Source organism: Miniopterus schreibersii (genome assembly GCF_964146895.1).
Source record: "Miniopterus schreibersii genome assembly, chromosome: 12".
NCBI classification, from domain to species: domain Eukaryota; kingdom Metazoa; phylum Chordata; class Mammalia; order Chiroptera; family Miniopteridae; genus Miniopterus; species Miniopterus schreibersii.
Window position 1 is genome coordinate 8,075,281 of NC_138112.1, and position 24,601 is coordinate 8,099,881.

The following is a 24,601-nucleotide window of genomic DNA, read 5'->3' on the forward strand; positions in this document are numbered from 1 at the left end:
TTAAAGACAGAGGCGTTTCTTACCGGACCATATAACCTGAAGTCCAGTGCAATTCCTGAAACTATCTGACCTTCTCAAAATTTCAGAAGGGCTGCTGAATGAAGGAATTCAGGAATGTCTGTAGTGATTCAATGTTTGGTGAATTAAGCAGTCGATCAATCATCCTTAAAATGCAAATACCATCGGTCCTCCCCATTTCACAGGGTTCTTCCAATGGTACCTCCTCACCTCCCCAACCAGTCAGTCACAGGTGGATTTCCCCTGAAAATCTCTCAGAGTGCCCTGTTCCTTCCTCGGTTTTGATCAAAATATGTAATTATAAATATGTGCGTGTGTTACTTGTTTAAAGTCTATATCCCTCTATCAGACTGGAAGCCCCATGAAAACAGGGACGGTGTGCGTTTCATGTGTTAAACACTATATTCCCAGTGCCCAGCACTCAATAGACAGTTGCTGAAAAAATAATATGAAGATTAAATGACATAATGCATATTAAAAACTCTGTGAATTGTATGGTGATGATTATAATTGTTGGTATTATATATCCAGTTTATGTCCTCTTAGATAGCTAAAATAAAATCTTCTGTCTCTTGGCCAATATCATATGCCTTTAGTTGGTAAAACCACTTCCTGCCTTGAAGTCGGCGGCCCAAGAGGGCACTTAAGTATGACACATTTGAATGATAAGAGCAACTAATTTATTTCACTCCAGTTATAATTTACAGAAATATCAGCAGTGAGAAACACTAAATCACCTCAGATCTCACTTCAGATTTTCTGTAAAATAAAGGTCAAATAGCTCCTTCTTTTCAAAACTTTGATTCTGATACATGATTGTACTCTCTGCTGCACTACTCAAACAACCTCGATGAGGTACATGTCTAACAAGCTGAAACAATTAGCACATATTCTCATCAAGTGGACCCAAGCAGACCGACATAGGGTCAGACATTGGCTAGATCCCTCCACTGCACGGGCTCCTCTCATGGCTCTGGAGGGATGGGGACCTGACAATGTGTTTTCATAATCATACATTTTCTAATTTTTTATAAAAGCAAGTGAGTTCTTCTTTTATTTTCCTTAAAGAGGGCTTTCAATGTGCTAATTAATGACTTTCAACCTTATAATGAGACCACTTTTCTCCCTAAAGTTTCCATAACCAACATGATAGAGCGCACATATTTAACAATGGATTTTTAAGTCTAGTTCTAATCACTGAAGAGGTCATGTTCCCATAATATCCGTTTCGAGTCCTTCTAAGAAAGCACTGTCTGAATAATTATTTCTTCTAAATCCATGTACATCCCTCTTTCTCACTAATAAACACAGCTTGAACGTACAGACATCCTATGATCCTAAAACACTCGCTGCAACAGGCATTGCTAATTTTCCCATTTCACAGAAGAAACTGAAGCTTAGAGAAGTTAAGTGACTAAAGAACTTGCTCAAGATCAGACAGCTAATCAGGGATATATGCAGCTGGACTGTCAACCTAGGGCTGGGCCACTCTTCGCCTCTATGCTGCACTACTTCTAGGGTTCCTTGACAGCAAAAATAATGTCATCTCAGTCCCTTGTCATTCCCCACAGAGCTGATGATAAAAAGCTGGCACTCAATACACATATTTGTTCCACTCTTTAAGGGTTGATTGTTAGCTAATGTGACATAATACCAAACAGTGTGGCATCACTAAGAATATTCCTAAGTGGTGAGGTAATCAGATACTAAAAGCCTTTTTACAGGTTATCTCAGAAATTACACAGAACAGAAAATAGGGTCAGATGTTGCCAGTGTTTGCAGCTACAAATCAGAAAGTCCTAGAGACAATATATAGTAGAATACGGGTTATATAGAGGCTTTTCAAGTCACATCAGTGATGCAAACTTTGAATTCAAAGGAAAGCATATTTACATATATCTGGGGGGGAAAGAATGCATTGGTTTATGAAAACCTTTTTTCAAAAACACACAGACACGAGATAGACCAAATGGCTCATCCTTTTAGGGTAGTCCTCTTTGAGTCTCTGACTGCTCGGAAGCTAAACACAAGCAAGAAGAGGAGGGTGTGGCGTCCTAACCCGAACTCCTAACAGCATTTGCGCGTAGACGTGGCTGAGAGCGCCTTAAGAGTAATGTGTAGAAACTGCCTGAAAGGTCATTTGGCACCCAGACCAACATCAAAAGGCAGCCTCCTGAGGGAAATGGAAGGGATAGCGGCACCGCTGGCAATGCCAAGTAATTTACATCCCTTTACATCAGCAAAGGTTTTAAGGTTTGGCACCAAGTGTTAATAACAAAAAAAATCTAGAGGTGACATGTCTGTGACCTTCAGATTGATTTCTGGATTTTATTGCCCCCACAGTAGTAAGTGCACCTTCTTGTATTATATCTATAGTAGTCTCACTACATTGCGTTCTCATTAAAATCTCTGGACCTCCAAGAGACCTCACTGTCAGGAGTCAGCGAGGCCTTGGGGCATTTCCCTCTTCCTAAGAGGCCATCTCTTACAACACTCCTCAGATTTGCTGAGTTCAGTATTTAAAGGGGTATATAAAATCCTCTTGTGAATTTGACTGATATTCCTCCCTTTTTAACTAAAGGAATCATAGCCTTAGCTTTTTTTAAGTCAAAGCTCAAATAGTCATTATTACTATATAGTCAGTCGATTCATGTTTTCAGTTGTGCCTAATTTGTAACCCATTTTCAAAACTAGTAAAACGCTATCTGTAATTTGCTACCATTTCTTTGAAAGTTCCAGGCGTTTCTTAGCCTATGCACTTGTTAGATTACTAAACTAAAAATGATCAACTATGGAATTTATATTAAAATATTTATTTTTGACACCACAAAATATTTGTGTACTCAAAAACTCACCATGCTTAAATAGTACAGGAGAACCTTTTTTAAATGCCTTTGTCTCCGCCCAGGCTGACTGCTCCCAGAAGACTGACGGTGGCAGGTGTGGTCCCTTTCTCCCCTGCCTGGCAACTGGTTCTGCTCTCCATCACCACAAACTCAATATTGGCCGAGAAAGTTCAAACTGTTCTTTAGCAACAGGTAGCCAATCACTTATTTTACACTAAGACGGGAAGGACTGTCTGTAAAATATCTCTGGAGGTCGGCCAGTGGCACTGAAGTCACTTTCAGTCTGGAGAGCAGCCACAGTTCTTTAACATTGAAAATGTAAATATAGGAAATTCATCAAACTAATATTAAATAATGGCTGTGTCGCCTTAAAAAATTACGTGGTTGGATCAGAAATGCCCAAATCCATACTGCAAGCAGCATAAAGTTGACAAGATGCTGTCTATAATTGAAGAAACTGAGTTTTGTGGCAAAAGAAAACATCTGTCATTTCTAAAGATTAGTTTTTGAATGACAAAATGGTGCTATTTATTCTGAAAGGCAATTAAGATGTTGTTTCCTGTGACAGAAATATATAGGTATAGATTGCTTACATTAAATTACATGTTACCTATCTGAGGTTTAATGATCAATGTATTCCAAAGAGAAGCACTATGCAAAACTTTTAGAAATGAGGGGTTCCATGTGACTAATTTCCCCCTTAGTGCTGCTTTGGGTGAAGCCCAAAGAAAGCCCCTGTGAAAAGCACTCCCACACCATCATTTTTTTGCAAACACTTACTACTTTAATTCTTGAACTACTAAGCTCAGGAGTCACCAGTTAAATCAACACATCTTTAGTTCAATTAATTAGCACAGAGCCTTGGATGAAGCTCCTTTATTGAACAAGGAAATGTCCTGCTATTTCCTGCTGTTCTAGCATTATTTAAAAAAAAAAAATATATAGATCCTGGGTAAAGGTATCTGGAGAGAAGTCAACTGGTTGAATCTATTGGGGGAAGGAGGGGAGAGCGTCTTTAAAAATTGATTTAGCCCTGGTCGGGTGGCTGTTAGTTAAAGCATCCTCAAGTATACCAAAAAGGTTGCAGGTTCAAGTCCAGGTCAGGGCACACACCTAAGTTGCAAACTGATTCCTGGTCAGGCGTGTAGGGAGGCCGCCCATCCAGGTTTCTCTCTCACATCAATGTTTTTCTCCCCCTCTTCCTTCCTCTCTCTCTCTCTCAAATAAGTAAACACATCCTGGGTGAGGATTTTTTTAAAAATGTGAGTTTCAGACTAATGAAAACTCAGTCCAATTGGTAGCTCTTTAGAAGCTTTGTAGTGGGAAGAGTAACTGAAAAACCACTAACTAAAGGACAGGCCACACTTCTACAAGGTCTGGGTTATATTCTGTTTGTTTAACTCTGCTGAATTTCACATAAATTATAAGTTATTTTCAATATTTTAATATATGCTAACATTTGCTGAAAGAAAATCAACTTTTTGGGTTTTGGATAGAGTTGTAAAAGGTTTTCCACATTCTTAAATATGGCTTTACTGCATTCAGTTAAATTTTGTTCAGAAAGACACATTTCTGATCTTAAAATGAAAATCAATGAAAAAATAATAGCTCACCATAACTGTGCTCACAGCAAACTTTGCTGAAACGCATCTTTGTTTAGCAAGGGACATTATACACACACACACACACACACACACACACACACACTATATATATACACATAAGCACTATCTATCTTTAGTGAGGCAGCACAGGTGCTCTTTGTTCTTATTCTGGTGCTATTTTGTTCGAAAAAGCAGTCCTATCCATTTCTTGATTTTTGCAAGTTAAATTGGCAGAGTATTGTAAAATTACCAAAGAAACATATGACTTACAACCATTCTAGATCATTCTATCAAGTAATTTTTCCACAAAACATCCAGAACTGCTGTAATCCAACAACATTTCACTTTATTCCTAAAAAGCAGAAGACACCAAAATAAGAGAGGGGCCAGCAGATCTGATTCTTTGGTATATTAAGTTAGCACACCTTACATCTAACGTGTCAAATGCACCAAGTGGAGAGAGACTGAATTACCATTGTCCCTGGAGATGACACCACATTTGAGGCCAAAAATGTGTGTGTGTGTGTGTGTATTACTGTTTTTATTTTTGTACTGACCCTCTGACTGGAATTCTTCAGTTTAAAAAAAAAAAAAAAAGCTACGGTAGAAACAATAAGTATTTCTTTGGAAAACGGTTCACCTTCTTTGTTTTGTTGAGCTCCCTTGGATGCGTTTCACGGTCTGCCTTCTGCCCATCCTCTTGGTCCTAAGGTCGGGAATGAGGACACTTTCCCTGCAGGGACCAGGGGTCAGAATTTCACCCTCGCCTGGGCAGCAGGGACCACCCTAGCCTGGAATTCCTGGGCGTGTGTCCCTGTCACTCCCTGGGCATCCAAACCCTGAGGGTTACACCCATCGCCATGATGGAAAGAACCGCCTGGCGCTCCCCCAAGGGCCTGCCTAAGATTGGGGCTCCATCGTCACGTTCCCACGGAAATGGGAGGAGGTCCCAGCAAACCCCGTCTCCCGGGGGTCGCGCCAGGGCGACCCACAGGCACCACGGAAAGGGGATGCCCGGAGCAGCCCCCAGCCAGGTGGCTGCGGGACCCAGCAGCGAGGACCCGGCTGGCCGCCTGCGGGCCCCGCCGCCCCGCCTCCCGCGGCCCCGGGGCCGGGCTGGCTGGTCAGCGCGCGCGCGTCCGCCCGCCGGGCCACCGCGCCCTCCACGGCGGCGCGCCCGGCCGGAGCGACGCGGCGCCGGTGTGTGTGCCGGCGCGGGCGGGAGGGAGGCTCCGATCCCGCGTGAAAGACGCGCGAGCGAGCGAGCACCGCGCGGCGACCACCTAGACTCCATTTTATTTGCTCGGAAACCGCCGGGAGGCGGGGGACCGGCCGCAGGGCGGGGTCCCTCCCGGCGGGGGGACGAGGAGACCGTTAGCCCCGAGCACCGGGGACCGTCCCGGCAGCTCCCGGCCGCCACCCACGCCGCAACGAAAGCCTCTCGCGGCTTCCCGCCCAGCCAGCCTCGCTCTGATTGGTCGCCGTGGGAGGCACCGAGCCGGCGGGCGGCGGCGGCCGGGCGCTGCTCCCCTGCCGCCCGGGGAGGGGGCGCGCCGGGTGCGCCCGGGCCCGTCCCGCGCGCGCCCCCGGCCCGGCTCGCGGGTCTCGGGGCAGTTCCAGCGGCAGCTGGCGGCGGCGTCGGCGACGTGCAGCACCCTCGGCGCGGCTCTCCTACGGGACTTCCCAGCACACGCCCCCCGCCCAGAATGTCCGCCCACCCCGCCCAGCTCTCTGCGGTCCCCGCTCCTTTTCTTCCCTCATCCCGTCCAGCAGCGCCAAGTCGCCAATCCTGGGGTGGGGAGGGGTGGGGGAAGCAGCTGGAGGGGAGGGTGGGCACGCACCAGGAATCCGAGCGAGAGGCAGGGATGGAAACACCCAACATGAAATAAACCTTCCCCCCGGCCGCGGAGGCTCGCTGGGCGGCGGCGAAGCACCCGCCACCCGCGGCGGCATCACTACCGCCTCCCTCCTAGCTCCCTATTGTTCGCACTTTGCAAGGACCAGGAACCTCGCCCAAAGAAAGGAGACCGGGGCGAGGCGTCTCGGGTGGCTACCTGCCATTCTTCTCTCGCGCCGCACCGAGGAACACTGGGCTCTCGGTGCGTGTGAAGGCACACGCGCGCACACGCGCGCACACTGGGAAGCCCGGCTCACGCCCTCCTCGCCCTCCGCCCCTCCGCACTTCCTCCTGTCAAAACGCGCCGCTCGACCCTCCCATCCCTTCGAGCTCTGGGGCAAAAGCAGGCTTTGCAACTAACCAGCAATTTGGAAAATAAAAAACTAACGTCATATCGACGGGGGTGCGATACCACCGCACAGCCCTGAGATTCTGCCCGTGCCGCCCCGTTCTGCAAACCGTTATTCTCCCCCCGGCGGGGGGGGGGAGGGGGCGGGGAGGCGGCGAGCCCCACGTTATTAGACCTGGGGAATAACGTGGGGTGGCTGCCCCGGCTTCATTGTTCACTCTTCCCGGAGCCCGAGCTGACAAGCCCCTGCCCGGCGGAATCCTCTCCGTGCGGCGGCGGCACCGGCCGCGGCGTCGCCCGCCGCCGGCCACCGGGGAAGGAGCGCTGCCCATCCCCGGGCAGCCCCAGCGGCCCCGCGAGCCGGCGGCTCCGCTCCCAGGGCCGGGCGCACGGAGTGGAAGGCGGCCGGCTGAGGGGCGCCGGGCGCTCGCTGCGCGGGCCGGCAGCCCGGGTCCAGCCCGGCCGGGAGGGCACGGGGCTCGGCAGGACGGCAAGGGCGACGCGCTCCTTCCTCAGCTCCACGAACATCACCCGTAAAATCACCCAAACTAACAGCGTCCCTCGGGGGACCAGCAGGGAGAAGAAAGCAATGATCAAATCAGATTAAGAAGAAGAATTATTTTTTTTAAGGTACCTGCAGTTCCCAGGAAAAACAAAGTCCAGATGAGATCCTTAGTTTGCAGCATTGTAATCTGCTGGCTGGGAAGGATGTTCTTGCCGCGGTAAAAGTCTGTGCACCCCCTCCTCGCAGCGAGTGTGGACGGCGTTGGAGCCACAGACCTAGGGGCAGACAATTGCCAGGCCGAGTATGATTATTTTTGCAGAATTGTTTCCTGCCAGCGGCTGCCGAGCTGCGTTCACGCGCTGAGCGGAGAATGAGTGACAGTCCCAGCCTCAGCACACTCGCAACTCGGAGATCCTTGCGCTGGCCCGGGTTTGCTTTGATGGAACTGGGGATGGGAGCGGGGGGCGGAGGGCGGGGTGAGAACCTCACTGTGTCCTTCCACCGCGCCGGCCACAAATAGTGCCGAACATCAAGGAGGTAAGAGAGACACGGGAGGCAGATGCGGCCGCCTGCAAAACGCGGCCTGGAGCCGCCCGGGCGGAGCGGGCTCCTTCACGCGCAGTCCCCCGGCGGGGCCGGGATTGCTTTTTCCCCGCTCTTCTCGCCCCCGCCGCCGCGGTCCCTCCCGCCCGCCAGCCTTCCTCAACCAGGAGGCTGGATGTTTGAATAACAGCACGTAATACAAACAAAATCCTAGGTTTCGTTAGGTTTTCGAAGTTGTGGAATCTCTCCATGAGAGATTCTGAGATCCTTGAAACACAAGGTAAGTCTAGGACTTTTTTTTTTTTTTTTTAAGTGCAGGAAATTAGAAATTAAGAGAGGGATGGGGATTGCTGTTGTTGCGGGGGTTCGTTTTTTTTGTTTTGTTTGTTTGTTTATACTATGAAGTTTGCTCTCCCACAGAGAAGCAACAGAGCTCAGGGGAAAGAGGTGGGAAGCGACTCAACTTAAGAAGAAAACGCGGATGTTTAGAAGGTTATTTCCAGAAATAAGCGAAGGAGAATGTTCGTGTATAAATGTGGACATCTGTGGTCTCTTCATGAACATCACCAAGCTTTTTTTGTGTTGGTTTTATGGTAGGCACGATGTTAAATAATATTTTCTTGCCAGGGCACGCAACCTCAACTCTTAAAGATATTCATGTAAAATGAGGCACCAACACGAAGGGCTCGGTTAATCTTACAGCTGCATTTCGGACAGAAGAGGGTAGGCAAGCAGGGGGGAAATAAACACGTTTCAGCACCTGAGCAAGGCTTAAGTGTTTCAGGAACAAAAGGTGAGGGAGAATCAGGGACTCAAGGTGTGGTACAGGCTGGACCAGCCCGCTAGCCTGGCACAGGGAAGCTGTGGGCGAGGGAGGCTGCCCATGTGCCAAGCACCAATGCACCAACGTCACCTCATTCTCCCTTTTTCTTTATAGGACCCGCTCCCCACTGCCGTGCCATTCTTCAAAACCCTGTCGTCTGCGGCCAGGCCAGCCGGAGGCCATGACCGGAGAGGCTGCTGGCATCTCCTCTCCGTGTGCTGGGTAGGCCAAGCAGGCCACACCAGCCAACGGTGACTCCCATAACCCCTGAAACGTACTTCTTGCAAATCAATCTTCCACAGCATTTACTTTTGTAATATTTATTTCATACCAATCATAAATAATTCAGAAATACAGAAAAAGTAGAAAGAAGGAACTAAAATACCAAATCCCACAGATTCCAGAGATACCCACAGGCTTTCCCAGTCTTCTGTACATACACACAGCTTTTATAATTGACAGCATAGCAGCAATTTAAATCCTGTTTATTTTCCCCAACATTTTAGTATAAGCATTTCCCCAGGCCAGGAAAAAGGGTTTCGAACTCATTTTATAGCTATGTAATATTTCTTCATATTGATGGTTATAGCTCCCCATTGTTGGAGATTGAGGTTGTTCCTAGAGGTTGATGATATAATTAATGCTTTTTGCACATCTTTTAATAAATAATTATTGAATACTACTATGTTTAGCCCTGTGCTGGGTACACTGGATTGTGTGGATTTTTTAAATGGTTGCTGTATTTAAGCATCTTTGGCTTCAGTTAGGAGCTTCTGCTAACATGTGAAATTACCATATTAAGCCTTATAAACTTATATGAATAAGAATTAAGCTCTTTCCTAAATAAGAGGTTTTGAGAGAAGGGAAAATACAGAGAACAGGCTTGAGGGGAAAGGAAAAAAGTGAAGGTTGGGACACCCAAAATACTTATAACTTTTTTTTCTGTCTTATTTCTAACTTTTACCGAGAGTGAGAAACACACCTTTCTTGGCAAACCTCCATTCTTATAGCCCCTGTCAGTAAAATTAAAAAATTTCTCACTATTTTTCTCCCCAAATGTCCCTATTTTTAGCTTTGCAATGTAGGCAGGTGTGGAAATCCTATCTCACTTCAACATGACTGAGTTTCCTCTCCACCCCCCACCCCCGATAAACTAATTCTGAGATGTTCGAGGGACATCCAAGTGGAGATGTGTGGAAGACACACAGGCAGGGAGAGGGGACCCCAGAGAACATCAGTGTTTAACCTCTAGGCAGAAGAAACGGCCAAAGCAATAGTGAAAATGTGGTCAGAGGGACAGAAACAGAACTGAAACATATAATGACCGAGTCTAAGGGTAAGAAAGTTTCCAAGTGGTCAAAGAAGGACTTGACTTTGGGAAAGCCGTTGGTGCCTCTGAGAGAGCAGCCTCCCGTGGACAGGTGGGGATGGAAGACTTCACTGTCCCAGGACAAAAGGGGGAGCTCAGCCAGGAAGGAGGAAGGGGTTCCACCACCCTTTTGAGGAACAGTGTGATAATGGCAATGTCGTGTTTAATGACAAGGACAGGAGGGCAAGCTTGAGGGGGAAGGAGGCCTGAAAGGGTTTTGTTCTCTCCTCTTTTAATATGAGGATTTTATTGTTAGGCTATAAAGTAAATTAAATCGGTAGCTAACTCCCCACCCACTGCCACCGCATTATGGTCTACTTTAGACTACTTGAAAAACAAACTTAGACTAAAGAGCCCTGGTCAATATTTTTCCACATTTAGGGTTTCTTTCCTGGTGGTGTTGACAGGGAGACCTAGGCCTGATCCCAGAGCTCACAGATACTCAGGAATTTTGACACAGCAAAATGCATTCTGGAAAACACAGCAGCTTAAGATCAAGCAAGGGACAGTGACCTGGGGTTAGGAGAGACAGAGGACACAGAGAGGTGCCCAAAGAGCTGGGCCTGACCTAGGAGGGTGTCAGGACCAGAAGGTAATATCAAGGCCACGGAGCTAAAGAGTGAAAGTGTCTAGGGAGCCCTCAGAGAGCCCTCCAAACCCTCATATCCCAGATCTGGTCAACCCCAGAAATGACTGCTAAGTTCTTCTGCATGGTGGGGCCGAGGAAACTGACGTTTCCCTTCCCTTCCGTTCCAGGCTGGCTCAGGTGCTGGTTAAGGACAAGGGGACACATCAGCTCATCAGCGGGTCATGCTGAATGATGCTGGGGATCCCCAAAGCAGGGGGGTGAGACAGGGCTCAACATAGAACCACTGCTTCTTTGTGCGGGTTGTGTGCTGCACAACTGGAAGGTGCCTTTCAAATCCCACTCACCAAGTGTTTATATAGTTCTCATGACAATTTTTCTAGTAGGCAAAAGTAAAGAATCAAGAATGGGGTACTGTTTGCTTACCCTCCCTCCCTCCCTCCTTCTTTCCTTTTCCCTTCCTTCCTTCCTTCCTTTTTCTTTTATTTTTCAGGAAGTATTTTAGAAAGTGCTTTCATACTTCCTAAGAAACTTCCTGAAAAATAGAAGTTGGAAAGAGGGAGAAGTTGGGCTGCAGTGAAGGCCAGTAAAGCCTGGGTCAGCCCCCGGGAGCTGTGAAACTGGTTGAAATATCCTCACATTGAAGAGTCATCTGATTTAGGCGGCCCTGGGAATGCAACCTGGCCTCGAGGCAGCTCCCGTCAGCCAAAGGCAATTTCTGGAGACTAGTAGCTGAGAGCATCCCAGCATCTGGGAGATTATGACCCCAGTCCCGAAAATGGCATCTGGGAGCTTAGCACAGCAGCCATTAGACAATTCTAGCTGTCAATCAAAATGTAATTTCTTAGAAATTCAATTTTTTTATTGTGGTAAAATGCACATAACATAAAATTTACCATTTTAACCATTGTTAAGGGTACACTTCTGTGGCATTAAATACATTCATGTTGTTGTGTGATCATCACAAGATGGATAGTGGTATCCATCTCTAGGACTTTTCCACCTTCCCCAACTCTGTAACCCATTAAACATCAGCCCCCCATTCCCTCTCCTCTCTAGGGGCCTGGTTGCCACCATTCTACTTTCCTTCTCTGTGAACTTGAATAGTCATTACATCATAAAGAAGAAACAGACATCTGTCCTTCTGTGATGGTCTTATTTCACTTAGCATAATGTTTTCTAGGTTCTTCTAAGTCGTGGTACGCTTCAAATTTTCCATTGCACGAATACACCACACTTGTTTATTCATTCATCCATCGCTGGTTTTTGCTGCTGTGAATAATGCTGCTATGAACCTGGGCGTGCAAGTATCTCTTTGAGTCTCTGCTTTCACTTCGTTTGGGTATATCCCGAAGTGGACTTGCTGGGGAGTATGGTAATTTTGCATTTAAGTTTTTAAGGAATCGCCATACCCTTTTCCACAGTGGCTGCATCGTTTTACATTCCCACCAGCAATGCACATGGTTCCAATTTCCTCACGTTCTTGCCAACACTTCTTTTTCTTCCTTCTTCCTCCCCCTCCTTCTCCCCCTTCTTCTCTCCTTACCCCCCTTTTTTTGATAATAGACATCCCAACGTGTGTAAAGTGGTATCCCATTGTGGTCTTGATTTGCGTTTTCCTAATGTCTGGTGATGTTGAGCATTTCATATGCTTAGTGGCCATTTGTGTATCTTCTTTGGAGAAATGTCTATTCAAGTTCTTTGTTTTTAAATTGGCTTATCTGCTGGGAGGGGTTGTTTTGTTTTTGTTTGTTTTGCTGTTCTTAAGTTGTAGGGGTTCTTTATATATTATAGATACCAACCTCGCATCAGCTACATGATTTACAAATATTTCCTCCCATTCCATGGGTTGCCCTTTTACTCTCGTGATAGTGTCCTTTGATACATAAGTTTTTAATTTTAATGAATGCCCACTTGTTTATTTTTCCTTTTGTAGCTTGTGCTTTTGGTTTCATAGACAAGGAATCATTGCTTAATCCAAAGTCTTGAAGCTTTTCCACTATGTTTTCTTCTAAGAGTTTTGTAGTTTTAACTCTTACAGTTAGGCCTTTGATCTATATTGAGTTCATTTTTATGTACGGGTAAGGTAAATGTCCAATTTCTTTTTCTTTTTTTTTTCCCATGTGGATATCCAGTTTCCAGGACCGTTTGTTGAAAAGACTGTCCTTCCCCCATTGAATGGTCTTGGTATCCTTGTCAAAAATCATTTGACCATATATGCAAGGGTATATTTCTGGCCTTTCTATTCGATTATATTGGTCTATAGTCTGTCTTTATGCCAATGCCACACTGTTTTGGTTACCATAGCTTTGCAGTAAGCTTTTAAATCTGGAAGTGTGAGACTTCCAACTTCTTTCTTCTTTTTCAAGATTATTTTGGTTATTCAGGATTCCTTGAGAGTTCATATGAATTTTAAGATGTATTTTTCTATTTCTGCGGGGAAAAAGGTCTTTGGGATTTTGGAAGAGGTTGAGGGGTGCTGTCTTCTAATTTGCCCAAAGTTGTTATTTGGGCTAGTACTGGAGGCATGCTGACATCTTGGAGGTGAGTATGTTTTAGACATCCCACTCCGCAACTATGGGAAACTCAGTCACAGGGAACTATCAGAAATTGCCAATTTGGATGATCTCTTTTTTCAGTGTAGATATGGAGAGATGAAGCAGAATCAGATCACAGAAATCAGGCCATAAACTGTGCAGCCAGCTTTGGAAAGTTACAGTGAGCTAGCAGAGAGAAGAAGGGCTTAAATGGTTTCTTGGCTCTGAAATGAACTCAAACCCCAGGCTGCCTCACTCCCTGTTTTGTCTTTGGAAAAAGCCCTCTGAAACAAGTGATTTAACAGGCTGGAGAAAGGAGCCAAGATCTTCATGTCAAAATCTTATAAATCACTAAGTGAGACTGAGCTAAGTTAAAGACACGGCACCTTCCTTCCTCCCTCTTACACTTCCTCCTACACACCCCAGCGCCAAAGTGGGTGAGTACTCACGTCTTGGAGCTTGACAATCCAAGTTCAAGTCCTAGCTTCCTCACCTGTAGACTCTGTGGATTTGGGCAAAGTGTTTCACACCTGTAAGCCTGTTTTTTTTGTTCATTAAATAGGATTAGAGTAATATATCTTTCAGACTTCTTGTGAACACCAATTAAAATAACACACATAGAGGGCTTAGTGCAGGCCTGACAGTCTTTCATTCAACAGATATATATTGAGCACCTATCACATGCAAGGCACTGTCCTAGTCGTGAGGAATAAAAAAAAAACTAAATGAACACGTGTTTAAAGGCTTGTCAAGAAGACAACTAAACAAAGACTAAAACAATTACAAACTGTAATTAGAGTCATGAAAAAAACAGGATTCTTTGGTAAAGAATGATAGTAGAGCTCTAGTTTATATCATAGAAGGCTTCCTCAAGGAGGTGACAGGTAGGTTGCAACCTAAGAAGGAGAAGTGCCCAGCCCTGGACAGAGCATGTGGAGGTGCATACCAGGAATGTGCAAAGAACCCTGAGGTCAGAAAAATCTGGGTGGTTCTAGAAACTAATAGAATCGAGTGGCTGCAATGCAAGGTGCAAGCAGGGGAGGGACAAACCATAAATAGCACATCTGAGCCACCTTTAAGGCTAAAGTAAAGAGCTTGTCTTTTATTCAGAGTTCATAAAAGCCCCCTGAAGGACTTTCAGCAGCAAAGTGACATGAGTTGTTGTCCATGTTTTAATAACCACTCCCTCTGCTGTGTGGAGAGTGGCTTATAGGGAGGCAGGAGTGGGTATAGGGAGACCAGTTAGAAACCACTGCAAAAATCCGGGGAAGAGGAGATGGGGAGATTAACTTGCTGATGAGTGTGGGAAAGAGAGAAGTCAAGGTGCAGAATGTGGCAGCAGGATTTGCTTGAAGAGGAAGGGAAATGAAGAGTTTGACTTTGGATTGGTCACATCTACCTGTGAGACATCCAAGTGGAGATGTCAAGTTGGTGGTGAGATGTGAGTATGGAAGTCAGTAAAGAGAGGCCTTAGAAGGAGACATAAATTTCAGAGTCATCAGGGTGATTGATATCTAAAGCCACGGGAAAGGATGAGATCACCCCGCCAAAACGTGGAGAGAGAAGAGAGGAAGCCCATGTCCATATCCTGAAAAACAACAATTTTATGAGTTCAAAGTGGAGAACGCAAAACAGGCAGAAAGACTGAGGTGAGGTGCTAGAAAGGCAAGAAGCCATCTAGGAGAGAGCAGAGTTTCAGGCCCAAGAGAGGAGAAACTTGAGAAAGGGAGGGATCTGTCACTGTGATGAATGCTGCCTGGAGGCCAAGTAAAATATGGCAGAGAAGAGTGCCCACCAGAGTTTGGGAATATAAAGGTCATTAGTAACCTTGACAAGAACAAGTTCACACTCCCTGGGCTGAAAGTGAGTACCTAATAAATGTTAGTTATGGCGACAATAGGCTCCCTACTCATTCCTTTTTTGAGTTCCTGCAACAATGGAATGACATTTGGGGACTGATCAAGGCACAGAAGTGCCGCATCAGTGATTAGCTAGCCCCAAGTAGAAGTTGGTCTTGTTTTAAGGTGTAAGCTAAGATATCTTCATGGATGTTTGCCATAGTGGTTGTAGACAACTAATGCTCCAGAAAATTTGATTGCATCACATAGGGCTGGGGCCCTTTCTGCCAAGGGCCATTCAGATATTTATAATATCATTTGCTGGCCGTACAAATTATAAACTTAAAAACTAGCTATGAAAATAGCTCATAGAGTTATCGAATTCCGAGTCCTGACTGCTGTTGCCTTGGCAGGGCCAGACCAAACGATTTCGCTGGTGTAAATGACCCAAAGGCTGGACATTCCCTACCCCTGGCTTAGGGTAAGAGAGAGAAATATTTTCCTTTCTCCCCCTACTATCATTACTTCTCCAGTTTAATCCTGCCCAGCTTTCTCACCCCATTCCGCCCTGTGTTCTGCGGCTGTACAGCTTCTCTTGGTCACACACCAAAGCACCATCAGGCATCGACTCCAGTGCCAAGGAAAGGAGCCAGGTAGGCAGAGCCAAAGCTAAATTTAGGTCCCTACAGTCTCATCTATATATTTGGAGCCAGAGAGAGGCCCATCCATAGAGCTTGTGCCCACTAGTGGCACCTTTTCTCCTGTGCACGAGCATCTTGGAGAGTGAGAGAAGAGTTGACAAAGATGAGGGAGAAGACAAGCATTCACTGTGGAAAGCAAAGGCATTCAGCCCGCCTTCACCACCAGCACCCCCACTTCTTTGCAAGAAGAACCAAACTGTTTCCCTCCTCAACACACTGCGTTACCTCTCTCCTGAGAAGCCTCTGGACCATCCTGAAGACACATAATACCAAATAGGAGCGTGTCGCCGGCTCTACATTAGTTACAAGATCCCAGAGAACTCTGAAGTCAGCAGGGGTCTACATGACCACCGTACACACCTTCCAAAGACCATAAGCTATTTCTGTCCTTACTCTATCCCTTGAGCTCCAGGGAGCTCCGAGGAGACATGGTACTTACCGCAGCCACTGTCTCCTGAAGAGAAATTCCCTGGTGCATCTGCTGATGCCCTGGAGTGGGCCAGGCCTGTTCCAGGACGGGAGGCTCCCCCCAACCCCCATCTATCCTCGTATCAGCAAAGGAACAATCGGAAAGGAAGAACCCATTCAGGGATTCCCTGAGCAGGGGCCAAAAGTGACAAACACCAGGCCTCTGGTCCCAGCAGCTCCTCCCTCCCACCCCATCCCCCCACCCCCCACCCCCACCGCACCCCCCACCTTAATTGTAATTGTCCTCGCTCTAAATGCTTACTGAAAGAATGGGATCAATAAACAAACCAAGAGAGCCCTCTAGGCGACCTCACAGTGGGACTTTGGCTCAGGATCTCTTCCCGGCTTCCAGAGCTGCGGTTCAGGCTCGTCCTGTGTCACAGGGGCTGCAGCCACAGCCTCCAGACTGGCCTGCCGGCGTCTCCTCCCCCCTTCAAAGGCGCCTCCCCAACCTCCAGAGCCATCTCCCTAAGAAGAATATGTGGTCAAAGCTTAAAGTGTCACTTCTCCCAGAAAACACTCCCTTTAGGATGCAGCCGAGCCCCCCCAGGCCCGTCCCCAGCCTCACTCTCGCTCTGTGCCCGGTGCGGGCCTAGCACCCACACGCAGCCGCCTGGGCCGGCCGCCTGCCTGGCCCTCTGCCGCTCTCCCCCTAGGCTCGCGTCCCGAGGTCGGCCCCTCCCTGGCCTCCCACCACTTGCTCCTCACCTGTCCCTGGGCCAGGGGTTCTTCCCAGCTGCCTCCAGAATCCTTTGGCACTCACATCGCAGTCTGACCTCTCATTTCGGAACTCATCTCCCCCACTGGCCTGTGATGTCCTTCAGGACAGAGGCTTTAACTCCAATCCCTACATCATTAGTACCTAGTTTGTCGCCGGCCACATAATAGGTGTTCAGTGCTCATGGTGGAAGCCCTGAGTAAATGTCTTGAAGAACTTCTTCCAGGACCACTTATCTTTATGTGGGAAAAGCAACCCTTCCACCACGAGAGAATTACTTAGAGGAGAAAGTACAGAGTGGAGGCAATGACGGGTCCCACTGCCAGTGTCAGATTTCACCTGACGATGTCTCACAGAAAGCCTTGGGCCGAAGGTCTCAGGCCACCTCTGACGCCAGCCTCCCTTGTTCTGCTCCTTCTATCCTTGGTCAACGCAGGAGGTTCCGTTTCCCGTCAGTTCCCTCCTGTTCGTGTCCGTGAAGCTCGGGCCCACCTCTGGTGTGGCAACTCCTCCACGCCCTGGCACAGCAGCCCCCAGGTGTCCACAGGGCCAGGCTTGTCCCGGTCCCTGGCTCACTCCTGTCCTTCCCCGGTGGCCTTCTTTTCTGCCCGTCTAAAGCTTTCCCCCGCTGCTCAGCTAATGCTGCCTGGAATGAAATGGGGTGACAAAATTCCATATTCCCTATTTTCCATCTTTCTGTTTGCTCAGTAATTTCAGGCTGCTTCCCCTCTATGATTTCTAAGCAAGTGAGTGAAGTTACTGTTCTTATTAAGCGCATCGCGTGCTGTGTCCGTGGGCCATAGGACAGTCCCTAGTTTATCAAGTGGGAACATTTTTGCTCACTTTGTCCACTAATGTACTGAGAGCGCAAACAGTCTCCATGTTCAGTTAACCTTACAACAAACAGCATGGGGTGTCTGGAGCAGAAGCAATAGCTCCCCAACTCCTCGGTGTCCCTCTCTGCCTTCCATTCTCGCCCGTCACCTGCTCCTCGTGTGCATTCCAGTTTGTTAATGTCCCTCCCCAATGTGCTTCTCAGAGCAGAGCTCCATTCTCCAAAAGAGTCTGGATGATGCAGGAGTCAGGATGGCCATTGCCACCTCTGCTTAGGATGTTGCAAATTGTCCCACTCAGTCCAGGGCCATTGGGGTAGCAACTAGCTGAGCCAGAGCTAAAACCTCAGAACTGTGTCCTCCCCTCCTCAACTATCCTGTCTCTCTGAGTGACTGTGCCCTAGAAAGACTGACATAAGAAAATGAGCAGGAATAAAAAAAATTGCTAAAGGGTCTTTTAAATAAATCACTCTTTAAGTACACCTAAATATTTCTATGTATTCCTTTATTTATTCACACGTCTTCTATATTCTAGGTCTTATTCTAGGCACAAAGGTGGTAAACAAGATGCCGGCTCTGGGAAGAACAGGAACAAACATCGTTACAGACGTGCTCTGGGCCAACCACTTTGCTCACATGCTTTTATTTAATGCTCACAAGACTCTCTGAGGTGGTGGGAGAAGTTCCATAATTTGTTCAAGGACCTGAGCCCACGCCTGTCCCTCCGGTATCAGTCAGGATAACTTAGTTTCTGCAGGGGTAACAGCCGACCACCAAGTATTAGTGGCTTAAAAATAACAGAGGTTATGTTACGTGAGTTGAGGACTCTCTTCTATGCTGTCCTCGCTTGGGGACTGCATCTGAAGGTGACTCCATCTCCACGTCGCTATAATTATGGGAGCAGAAGGGGAAAAAGAGTGGTGAGGCAAATCACATGCAGGCTTCTAAATTTTCTCCCTGGGAATAGCCACATCACCGACACTTTCATTTCCTTGAACAAAACATTAGTCACACAAACACCTCTACCTTCAAGGGAGCAGAGAGGTGACAATCTGTGCCTAGAAAGAGAATTAGAAACACTTAATGAACATCCTAATAACTGCCACAGGCTCCAGAGCCCAAGTTCTTTTCCACTACACTATACCCCAAACTAGTGAGAAGATTACCTTAAAAGGGGCTAGAGCCAGGGCAACATAAATCCAGAGAGGTGAAAGCCACCACCAATGGAAGATCAAAATCAGGAATAAAGATAAGTTAGCCTTGAAATATACATAACGTCAGTAAGAAATACGATCCTTTTGACACTATTCAGATATACCTACCAAATTTACAAGCACCTGTAGAATACACACAAGAAATGAGGCCCTACTATCAAGCAGGACTTGGCTCACAGTCCTGTTGTATAATATCCAATTTCTGGCTCAAACTTATGGGATGACAAGGTTTCTGAATATAAGGAAAGAGCCCGCCACTTCTCTTTAGTTCTTTCCCTTGCACTTTCTCTGTAGATGAGAGCACTGGGGACTGGGGCTGATTTGCATTTGTTTCTGAAATAATATCCTAGCAATTAGCTGTAAATTTGAAAGTGATAAATATGCATAAGAAAGCCAAGCTTTGGAGGACTGCATAGTGCCCTCCCCCTACTGACACACACACACATAGAGAGAAGCCATCCGCAAGCTGCACAATTATGGAAATCCTTGTGAGAATCTAGGACTCAAGATAAAACCTCACCCTTCCCTGGGCATAAATGTTGACTCACAGATGGTCCAAATGAGATCATTATGCACTCCATCAGGCAGCATCACGTAACATTTGTCTAATGGCGTCAGGCTTAGTCACTGAGGAGCTAGTGACGTAAATCAGATCCCGAATATCACAGAAGAGCTCTCCTACGCCATCCTCATTTTGAAATGTGCACCCGCGGATGCCCCTCCCTCCCCCCCCCCCCCACACCTTTCTGCTCTTCTTCAAGTTAGGGAGAAAGTTTTGCATTTTTGCATTCTGGAATTGCTTGTGAGTTTAAATCCCAATATTGCAAAATGATGCAACTCCCTGGCAATGTGGCCTACCATCTGGTAAACATGGCAAACCACTGCAGTCAGAGGACTCAAATTGACTGGGCTGCTTTCTGGTACCAGCTTCTCCAAGGTGTTCCAGAATAAAGGGCCTTGTTTGACTTGTAGGAAGTGCCACCCATTTAGCTACTCATACTGAGTATAGGCTGTCTGGTTGGTGATGAATGCATTTCTGAGCTGCCATCTATAGTGGTCATTTGATATGTGTTCTGATTTGCACTTATTTTAATATTGTTTTACATCTCAGATAATTAAAAAGACAAGCATATTGATACAAATATATATATATATATATATATATATATATATATATATATATATATATTTTGTATTCCAAACATGAACACAAAAGATCTTTCGATCTTTAATTTTTTAATCTCTTAATTTTCTAAACTATTCAGTGTTTAGGTCCGTGGATGGCTGTTACCCTTCCTTCATGTGCATAACCAGAGTGAATACAACTACAGTGCAATAGCAACTTGACATTCAACAAATATTAACTGAGCACTTAGTATGTGCCAGGCCCTGAGCTGGGTGCTACATATGCTCTGGACAACTGTTTAGACTTATTCAGACTTGGTTTATCCTAAGTAAGATATTTGTTTACTGTGTTAGTAGTTCATTAAAAATTCATTCACTTAAAATGAAATAAGAAAGACATCTCAAAATCAGATTATTCTGTGTTTTTATGCATGTAAGTGTCAGATATAATACACAAGATGCGGATTTATTAAGAGCATGCTAAGAAAGAAAGCAAGTTCATTACCTTCACTCATTTCTTTAATGGGAAACCATGTCTACACTAATTTTCCTAATAGAATATTTCTTTTCACTGTCACTTCCTACCATGAATGGCCCAGGGCATTCCTGGGGCACAAGCCTCAACTCTCCTTGTTGGAATTCCACCTCGTACTAACTTAATTTCTCACTGTTTTCTGGCCTGAATTCTCTATTAAGGTCAAACTGTTCCCCCTTGCCTCCCCCTGCACATGGCCTGCTAATTCACTCAGCCTCTCAAAAACATTTACTGGAGGTTTTATGAAAGGACCTGGAGGTGCATAGGAGGCAATTTCTGTTTTTAAGGAGCTCACAGTCTAGGGAACAAGGTGGAGAGACAGACCCACAATCAGATAATCACAAATCACACACAGTGTACTTGGGGGCCCCGAGGAGGCAGGGATTGTGTGTGAGGGTGGGGTGCTGAGGGAGAGGTCAAGGACAGTGTCGCGGAGGGGAGGCTGGTTGAGCGGACCGCTGGACATGTGCCAAGTGAGCAAGTGGGGAAAGGGTATTTTGGGCAGAGGAGACGTTCTGTTCAAAGGAATGTTGCATTAGCTCCTGTTGTTCAGCCTGCTATGCTCTTCCCTCTTGTCTGTGTCATTAAACTGCATTCAGGCGCGTTCCTGGGCTAGCAGCATTCACACCTAAGGCTGGAAGGAAGCCTAGCAAACGCGCAACCCCGCTCCTCATTTCAGAGATGAAATCTGAGGTGTAATGTGTCACATTATGGATTGTGCTTTGGCCCATGGTCCACCATCACCAAATGTGTCCAATTACTTGGCACATATGTATTGAGTGCCAACTGTGTACAAGGCGCTGTGAGGTCTACAAACACAAATTGAACGTGACTTTGCCCCACAAGAATTCAGTTCTCATTAAAAATATATGGTCTGGAGGTTAAGAATACTTTGGCGTTAGACAGACCTGAGCTTGAAGCCCGACCCTGTGACATTACTGCTGGTGACCTTGGGTTAATTACTCATCCTCACCGACCCAAAGCTTCCTGCTGTATACAATGAGGGCAATAATGGGCCTTCTTCTTAGGCTTGTTACGCGAACTCAATGCAGTAACATTCGCAGGGCACTAGCACTTAATACATCTCGGCGATGAGTAATATACCTTAATACAATACAGGAAAATTAAGTGATGACACTGAATAGCTACTCAATTAAAAAAGAGCTGTATGATTAATTTATTAAAATTTTAATTCCAAGGTCTTTACCTGATCAAAAATTCACATAGAGTTCCTTGAGAATCTGGTTTCCTCGAAGCTTTGTGTCAAGCTATATTAAAATGGAGATTTTTTTACCCCCTAAGGTCCAGTAGCCTTTTGCAATATAATGAATCCTAATGACTCCATTAGTATCATGCAATCTTTAAAATCAGTTGGTCTGGGCAGCATCCTAAAAACCAGCTGTTCTACAAGAGAAGAGCTCCTTCCTGGTTTTATAGGTTACACCCCTTCAACCGTTTATACTCTGTTTCATGTCGTTTGTGCTCCACGGGGAATCGTGAGACAGTCCCCCGCCTTCTGAAGCATTGTCGGGAAGAAGACAGTGTCTCTCTAGGAGGAAGAACAAAAATTAAGGAGGGAAGACACAAGGGGGTAGGTTGTGATTCTGCGTAAGGGGAATCTTTTGAAAGATGAAAGACTCCTGTAAATGGGATCGATGGCCCTCTGAGTAGTGAGGATTCCAGAAGGTACAAGACCAGCTCTCCTTACTTTGTAAGGGAGGAATGAGCAGTGGCTGAGAAGGAGAATTAGCCGGGCTTAGCTCCCTCCCAATAATAAGCTTCTATGATCCTATTAAGCCATTCAAGCAAATATTTATTGATCACCTATTATGCATTAAGTCCTCATTTAAAGTGCTAAATAGACCGTAACAAATAAAACACTGTCCCTATCCTCATGGGGATTGCATTCTAGGCACCAAACACCGAGGTATCGTGGCACCCGAGCTGAACGTCTCCTTTAGGTGTGGAGATATGGGTTGCCAGGTCAGGAGAGGATGAATCTTCATCAATGCGTACCACTCCACCGCCCTGAAAATTAGGCAAGAGAAGTCACCCGGAGTGCTACCACAGCGGTAGTGCTCGAATCATCAAAACCCTCCGAGGTAAAGCTATAGGCCGCGACTCCATCACTGGCCCGGTTTTTCTTTTACGTGCTGCACAGGCCCAGCCCGCCCTGGGACTCTCTCTGCAAGCACCCCTCGCCTGAGTTTGGGTTTGCACAGCTGCCCAGCCCATCAGGGCATCGGCGCGGCCGAGCCGTAACTCATGCAAAGACGTTTAAGAGCTCACAAGTCCTCGTAGACCAAAGCAGAGAAAAATAAGCTTCCATAGCAACATGCCACCCTAAATCACTATCGCTGCTCCGTGAACAAAGCAAGGACTGAAATAGAAAAATGGGAGGGAATGGGGTCGGCTCAGCAGATCTGATCAACCATTTCCTGAGAACTAGATCCCCTTGGTTAGAGGGACAACACTATGCTCGTTTTTATCTGCTAAGCTGTCCAGTTCTAAAGCTATAAAAACTTGTTGTTATTTGTAACTTTCTCTTTCACTGAAAGGGGTTTTATTCCCGTCTCTTGTTCTTTGCCTCTAAATATCAGCTCTGCTGGAGACAGCCTGCTGGACTCAGAACGAAGGAGCTCTGACTGCAATTGAAAACCTTGGCTGATTCCATTAAGGTTTTGCTTATTATGATAAACATTCCCGCAGCCAAAAAGTAGCTAGTAAACACTGGAGGGACGGAGCCGAGACTTACCTCATTGTGGGATTTGCTAACCATCCACTCGTAAATTAACAAATGAAAATGTGCGCAAAAGAGCTCTGGTTAGTGGAAGCTCGGAGTAAGCCGCTTGCGCTCGGTAAGGCCTCTGACCACAAACACAGCTTAGAGTAAATATAATCTTAGGCAGAAGCAACTTTCCAACAAAAACAGCACAGGGTCGCCTCTCGGAAATTATTTGATAAACTGTTAAAATAATAACTGCTTATCTTAGCGTTGGCTCAAGACGGCAGATGCTGGAAATCACACAGCCTCCGATGGGAGCAGGCATTTCCTGCAGGGCAGCTGGACACCAAGGTAGTTTCCCTCAGCCGTTTGTTAAGGAGGGAAGGGGCAGTGGAAATCAGTTCTAACTTATGAGAAAAAGAGGATTCGTGTGTGCTCATATATTCAAGAACTATAAAAATTAAGACTCTGATTTAAAATTCAGACCATTTCTCTTTTTTCTTCCCCCTGTTTTGACAGTAGACAGCTGTGTCCTTAAATGCGCCCCTTCTGGGAAAGTTTTGTTCTAGAGACTCCTGTGCGCTTTGAAGTAATAAACAGCCAGTATTCCCCCTGATGTTTCCCTGTAGGTGGCTGGAGATGGCTGGACTGTCCTACAGATTCCTTTCGAGCTTACAAGAAAACCTTTGTAAAAGGTTCCTCTCAGTTTTATGCCCTGTCCTTCCAAAATTTTCTGGGACTCCCTTGTAAGGATTTACCAAGATAATAGCTATACACACGCTGCTATTGTTTTTTAACCAATTCTATTTGACTTGAAGTCTTAGTGCTCTTGTTGGGTAGATTACTTTGTCATATTACAAGGGGATTGAATTTTCAACACACATTTACTGAGTACTTAAGCCTGGGGTATAAAATGGATATTCCTAAAATTATCATATTTACACATGGAGAAAAGCATGCAATTAATCTTTTCTATATTCCATGTGCATTATCTCAATTAATTTCACTATAATGCTGAGGCAGGCTTTACCTGTATTGCCTATATTCTACTCATTACAAAACAACCTTATGTTCAGAGAAATAACTTGCCTCTGGTTTATTCTCCATACAGCAAAGCAGTCTTTAAAAATATAATTGGAACTCTTTCTTCCCAGATGCAATAGCGGTGACTAGACTTGCCCTCCAGCTGAAACAATTAAATGCTGGACAGAATATATAAAATGATTATTTTTAAGACATTGGGCAGCAGGTAACTAAGGACAGTGATTTCTGAGAAATAGGAAACAATGCTCCAGTTTATGACTTTACTGCCTTCTGTGTCAAGGAGCAGGGACTCCTTGAGTGGAGGAGACAGAGCTGGAAGTGCA

At 46.1% G+C, this 24,601-nt stretch overlaps 1 protein-coding gene and 1 long non-coding RNA gene across 16 annotated transcripts in view; one reads left to right on the plus strand and one right to left on the minus strand.

The window, feature by feature from the left end:
* NCAM1 (neural cell adhesion molecule 1) overlaps positions 1–7,880 on the minus strand; it is a 305,945-nt gene extending 298,065 nt beyond the window's left edge. For 4 of the 15 annotated variants that reach the window (XM_081155115.1, XM_081155117.1, XM_081155120.1 and 1 more), the window contains exon 1: positions 7,349–7,654. In XM_081155115.1, the coding sequence (XP_081011241.1) occupies positions 7,349–7,400 (52 nt within the window). In that variant the 5' untranslated portion in view covers positions 7,401–7,654. Of the gene's footprint in view, positions 1–7,348 lie in introns of all 15 variants that reach the window. The other 11 variants (XM_081155122.1, XM_081155121.1, XM_081155123.1 and 8 more) reach the window with 8 other exon arrangements.
* LOC308565684 lies at positions 7,738–9,266 on the plus strand. The gene is made up of 3 exons (XR_014000062.1): positions 7,738–8,042; positions 8,183–8,355; positions 8,700–9,266. It is a non-coding gene; the product is annotated as an uncharacterized lncRNA (long non-coding RNA).
* Positions 9,267–24,601: the final 15,335 nt, after the last annotated feature.